Genomic DNA, 5,853 nt, shown 5'->3' on the forward strand with positions numbered 1-5,853 from the left:
AATCAACTAAACTTTACAGCACTTCACAGAAACCTCTGACGCCGACTAGTGTTTTGGAGGTGTAACTGCAGAGTGACACAGACACACCAGTTGTTGAAACGCTGCTACATAATAATGTGCAAATTTAAAGTATCTGTGATTTGTAGAAACACACAATGACAACATTTTACTGACAAATGGGTTGTTGTCCTCCACCTGCTTTGGACACCATTTAATACACACACCTGTAGTTGCTGTCAGTATAATTTACTCTCACTGGTGTATTCATCTTCACTGCAACCAGCTTTTTCCAATATCTCAAATTGGATTTCGTGCAGTTAATGCCAGCCTGAATTTACTGAAAGGGGGAATATTCAGATTGTCATTTGAGTATGTACTTGACCTTGATATTGTACAGTTAAATGATGCAGGAAAATAACATTGCAGACTCCAAAGGAAACACATTTCATCTTTAGATGTAACACAAGGTTACACCAAAGTTGGTTTATTGTAATATATTTCTCTTTACAACCACTGTAGAGATTGGTTTAGTAAAATAACTGCAGTCATAAGAGCCAAGTTTGTCATCTTTTGATTTATTATAGACCTGAACACAGTTTTGCAAAGAAAATAACAAACCCCACAAACTTCAGTGAATACATCCTCTGGTAGAGAGGAAATACATTGTTGAAATATCTATAAAGGAGAAGTAAAACATAATGAGGTAGACTATTCAAATTAATGTAACATGTCTCTACAGTTAAAATACAAAATGGCGAGTCAAAGGGCAAAATGTCTGTTAGGTTCTTGATTTAAGCAGCCTACAAACTATAGTTACAGTGCAGGGATGGTGTGGAGCAAATCACAGTATTAAAACACACAGTTGGAGCTCACAGATAAAGAAAGCATAAGCTGCAGGTTATATTTTGGATAGCAGTCTATTTGTATAGGACACAGGCGTATTCAGTGGACTCATGGACCCACACTCTGTCAGGAGCCACGGGTAGAATAATGTCAGCGTAGATCACGTCCTCTTCGCTCATAATCTGAAAACAAACATTAACTTAGAAAAATGACCAAAAGCACAAAATATTTTGCTCTATATGTTCTTGAAAGATAGTTGACTCACATTGTTGGTACTGATGGTGTAACAAGACTCATCCGGCAGCTGGCTGCCTGGATAGGAAAGCACAAATTCAAGATTTACTACGACTGTGCTCACATAACCACAAATATAATGGCATGTTGGTGCAGATTTCTCAAGCTCAGTTATGTGACTCTACAATTGCAAAACAATTGCCATCATGTTACGAACAGTGAAAACGGAACTTGTAAGGTGTTGTAGCACATGCCACGTAAGAGATTGTGTCAAAGACCACAGAGTACACTTGTGCAAGGAGACCCATGTTTGGAGGTGACTGTGTGTGTGTGCCAGTCTGTGCACAGGTATGAGACAATATTCCATGGTTTGGATTTCAACAGACCTTTTCTATAGGTTCAGGAAGTTTAGGAGAACTTACTTGTTCTTCTTCTGTTCACAGCAAACAATGCAACCAGCACTGTCAAAACCAGACATCCCACCACCCCCACAGCCACGCCGATCGTGTCCTGGTTGCCACCTGATAATGCAAATTACAGTCATTTAATTTGTCAAGTAATGCTTTGTATAGCTGAAACAAGTCCTCCAAATTAATATCTAAACATAAAGGAATAGTTACACATTAAGTTACACTCATCCTGAGGTTAGGCTAGCTTATGCTAAGCTAAGCTAAGCTAACTGTCTCCTGGCTCCAGCTTCATGTTTTATGGACAAATATGAGAGTAGAAGCAACCCTCTTATTGAATTCTTGGAAAGACAGTGAAATAAGTGTCTCGCAGAAAATTTTGTACGGATAAAACAAGTCCTCTAAACCCTATTTTAACAAAGGAATAGTTTAAGAGAGTGTTCACACTCATGTCTGTATGCTAAATATGAAGTTACAGCCAGTTAGCTTAGCTTAGCTAACCCTGTAAAAAAGGGGACAGCAGCCAACTTGCTTCAGGAATTGACATTAGGCCTATTTCATTCGTTTAATAGGTCGGCTACTAAAAACTGCATGTAAAAATGACGGGGGTTATGTGCAGGAGTATTGCAGTATCTAGGTGGGCTCAATAAGAAGTCATGTAGCCTAATTATCCTGCGGTTAGGCTAACTTGTCATAAGCTATGCTAACCATCCTCTGGGAAATATACTTCTTTGGTGTTCAGTGAGAATATTGCTACCACTCTCATATTTGAGAGTTATAGCTATTTGTTATACTTGTCTGTTTTCCCTTGTATACAGGCTTAGCTAAGCTAAGCTAGTTTAACTCCGCCACCCTGCAAACAAGGGGAACTAGCTTGGTTCAGGAACATGACGAATTAATAAAACTGGATACAGCTTTGAACGCAGGACCCCGTTCAAGAAAGTTGCTCAGTGGGGCATGAAGCCAAAGGGTTCAACTGCTAAGTATGAAATTATCCAGATGATCCAGGGATGATCGGCACTACTTACGCAGAGTGCGGCCCATAGAGCAAGCACACTTACAGTGGCTGACCCTGGCTAACTTCCACCAGCCGATTGGCTAACCTCCTCATTAGTGCTCAGCTACATAAGATGAGAATGGCCTTTTTTTTTTTGTGCACTCTTATCTCGTGATAATGACTTATTATCTCGTTATCTCGATATAACAAAGATTGTTTTCCCGTGATAATTGTCAAGTCTGATGATTGCGCACTGGTTAATGTGATCGTCTTGATTTCAGCCTACAAGAGCTGCGCTGGTCCTGCCAGATGCCTCCTGCTGCTGCTGTTATCATTAGTCACACTTCTACTGTTATTATACACATATGATTATTGTCACATACCGTATATTTCCAAATAGTCTCCCAGTGGCAAATAGCCGCCGGGGGTTTGACCCCATTTTGCGTATTAAAGGCCGGGGCAATTATTTCCTCATTCATTGCCTCAAGGAGGGACAGCCCTGCCTGCTATTTGGAAATATACATCTAATTCGTTATCACAAGGTAACAGTGCGCAAAAAAAAAAAAAAAAATACATGGCCGTTCTCATCTTCCATACTCAGCTTACTTGAATGGGGATAAAAAGATTTAATCTTCTGGTCTTCTGGCTTTTCTAGAAATATAGTTGGACCGAATGGATCAAATCGTGACAGTGAAACATGTCATTTCACAGGGGTTGTAACACCCAAAAAAGTGTGTCCACTGATTTACTTCTTTCACCTTGTAAGTCTATGGGAAAAGGTCTTTTTTGGCTTAACGGGTTTATGTGACAGTGTAATTTACCACTATGAAAATGGCCTTGAAGCCTGGCGCACTTCCTGGGGGCCTTTTCAGGAATCAACATGTATTTGTTTAATGTGTAGGCTACTAAAAATGACATCTAAAAACAGCAGGGTGGGGTTTTAATGGCGGGTTATTTGCAGTAATATTTCTTGGCCCAATGGAGTGACTTCCTGGAGTCTTGTGATCGTCCTAAGTTTAGTTTATACTAAGCTTCGCTAACCATTTCTGACCTCCAGCTTCATATTTAACAGACCAATATGAGAGTAGCAGCTATCTTTACATTGAAGTCTTAGCAAGACAAAATGTCTGACTCTTCTTTTAATATTTGAATTGAAATGAACTGGAAACTATTTAGTGCCTCTGTCGACATTAGGCCACTTCATAGGCAAACTGTGTGTTGTGTGTATGTAATGCAGATTTAAAAAATAATTAGCTGAAATATTATCAAAAAATCTGACTTTTTGCTGTCTTGGTAGAGTTATTCATATATTCATGGATTTTGTTTTTAAGTTATTAAGCACATCTTCACAAAAGAAGTCAATGTATAGGCTGTATGAGCGACAGAGCCGGTCTCTGAGGATAAAACTGTACCTTGATCTTCTGGTTCCAGCTCTATGAAGAGTCCTCTTCCCCTCCCTTTGAGAGCTACAAATAAAAAGCATTTGTTGTAATTAATTCTTTGCCTTAAACACCCTGGTGGAGTCTTCTTGTTAGGATCAGTCATACAGACCTGGGACTCGGACCCGCAACTCCACTGAAGTCTGGACTTCGTCGTCCACAGTCGCCTGGCACCTAAACTTCTTGTTTTTGGGACTTTTAAGGGTGACAGTCAGAGTGACAGCACAAGAAGAATCCTTTCTTATCTGATGTTGTGAGTTCTCTTGTATTTCAGTGCCAGCTTCATCCACCCACGTCAGGCTGACCTGGTGTAGCGGTGTTTGGCACTGTCCGTCCTCTACGTAGGAGAGGAGAATACACTGCAGGGACACTGTTTTACCAGGCATGAGGTTTAACTCTGGCATGGCTGTGGGGGCTGAAAGGAAGAAAGAAAACGTTGTATTTATTTATTTGTCCGTGGCACAGCTTTGTCATCAGGTGAATTAAATTCTGTATCAACCCACATTTTAATCTTGACAGTCTCGGTACTCACTGATGTCAGAAGAGAAGACGTCTGGCCTTTGTTGGCAGCGATAATGTCCGACATCCTCCGCTGTTAGATCTGTGATTTGCAGAGTGCATTTAGAGCCCTGGTCCTCTGATGCAGCAGTCTGGATCTCTCCATTACTGACTATAGCAATGTGATCACTGCTCTGGCTTGTGCTGAGCTGCCATATATAAAAGCAGACTAAATTGTCCTCACATGGGAATGTAATATCATAAACTCGTTCAGCACATATCAGACCATCATCTCCAATTACACCTGGTGATAGAAGATAACACGGGTCAGATTTTCCACAAGAACTTTCAAGATAAGATTATGAAACTGTCATGAGATGAGACTGTGTTTATGTCTCACTCACCTGTTGTGATCAAAGATAACAGCAGCAGCAGCCTCGCAGCACATCCAGCCATCCTGTGTGCAAATCTGTTCAGTGTGAAGAGGTACACTTGAGGTTCACTGTTGTTGCCCTGAACATTAGTCAACAGACTTCCTGTGTTTGCCAACATCCTCGACCTGCGGATGTTAAAACCTGGCAGCTATTGGTCAGACTGTTCTGAGAACATGATTTAATGTTTCTAACAACATTAGAGCTGTTTTAAGGCAGTGTGAAGATTTGTCACAGGGAAGAGGTGGATCTTCCTACAGGTGACACAGGTGGATGCATAGGGCGCCACCTAGAGGGGGGTTTGGTTTTTTCTTGACTTTTCTTTTTCTGTTCTTTTCATTTCTTTATTTTCTTTATTTTTCTTTCCTTTTTATATTTATTTTTTCTTTTCTTTCATTTTATTTTTTCTTTTTCATTTTTTTTCTTTTCTTTCATTTTATTTTATTTTTTTCTTTCATTTTATTTTTTCTTTTATTTTTTCTTTTCTTTCATTTTATTTTGTTTTTTCTTTTCTTTTATTTAATTTTTTCTTTAATTCTATTTTTTCTTTTTCTTTTCTTTCATTTTATTTTTCTTTTTTCATTTTTTCTTTTCTTTCATTTTCTTTGTTCTTTCATTTTATTTTTTCTTTTCTTTCATTTTATTTTATATTTTTTTCTTTTCTTTAATTTTCTTTTATTTTTTCTTTTCTTTTATTTATTTTTTTTCTTCCATTTCATATTTTCTTTTCTTTCATTTTCTTTTTTCTTTAATTCTATTTTTTTCTTTTTTCTTTTCTTTCATTTTCTTTTATTTTTTTCTTTTCGTTTTGAGATTACCACACACACACACACACACCCACACAAACACACAGTGTATGTGGAGGGCATCAGAGTAAGAGAAATGAAAAGGCAAAAGCCATCTAGGGCATTGTACATAATCAAACAAACAAACAAAAAAAACAAAAACAAATATGTATAAATTAATAATTATTTTTTAGCTAAATTATTTATTTGTATTTACCT

General features: G+C 38.2%; 1 protein-coding gene across 1 annotated transcript; it reads right to left on the bottom strand.

The window, feature by feature from the left end:
- Positions 1–559: 559 nt before the first annotated feature.
- LOC117271027 (uncharacterized) lies at positions 560–5,448 on the bottom strand. The gene is made up of 7 exons (XM_033649101.2): positions 4,823–5,448; positions 4,453–4,722; positions 4,033–4,335; positions 3,894–3,947; positions 1,500–1,598; positions 1,109–1,155; positions 560–1,025 (listed from the first exon to the last, which is right to left on the bottom strand). Exons 1-7 carry the CDS (start codon positions 4,968–4,970, stop codon positions 918–920), a joined length of 1,029 nt encoding a protein of 342 aa, XP_033504992.1. The 5' UTR covers positions 4,971–5,448; the 3' UTR covers positions 560–917.
- Positions 5,449–5,853: the final 405 nt, after the last annotated feature.

This window comes from Epinephelus lanceolatus, chromosome 13 (assembly GCF_041903045.1).
Source record: "Epinephelus lanceolatus isolate andai-2023 chromosome 13, ASM4190304v1, whole genome shotgun sequence".
NCBI lineage: Eukaryota > Metazoa > Chordata > Actinopteri > Perciformes > Serranidae > Epinephelus > Epinephelus lanceolatus.

Coding starts and splice junctions, on each gene's coding strand:
- LOC117271027 (XM_033649101.2), bottom strand. CDS start 4,970: ATGTTGGCAAACACAGGAAGTCTGTTGACTAATGTTCAGGGCAACAAC. Junction 4,336..4,452: donor CGTCTTCTCTTCTGACATCA/GTGAGTACCGAG, acceptor TCTTCCTTTCAG/CCCCCACAGCCATGCCAGAG. Junction 3,948..4,032: donor GTTGCGGGTCCGAGTCCCAG/GTCTGTATGACT, acceptor TTTTATTTGTAG/CTCTCAAAGGGAGGGGAAGA.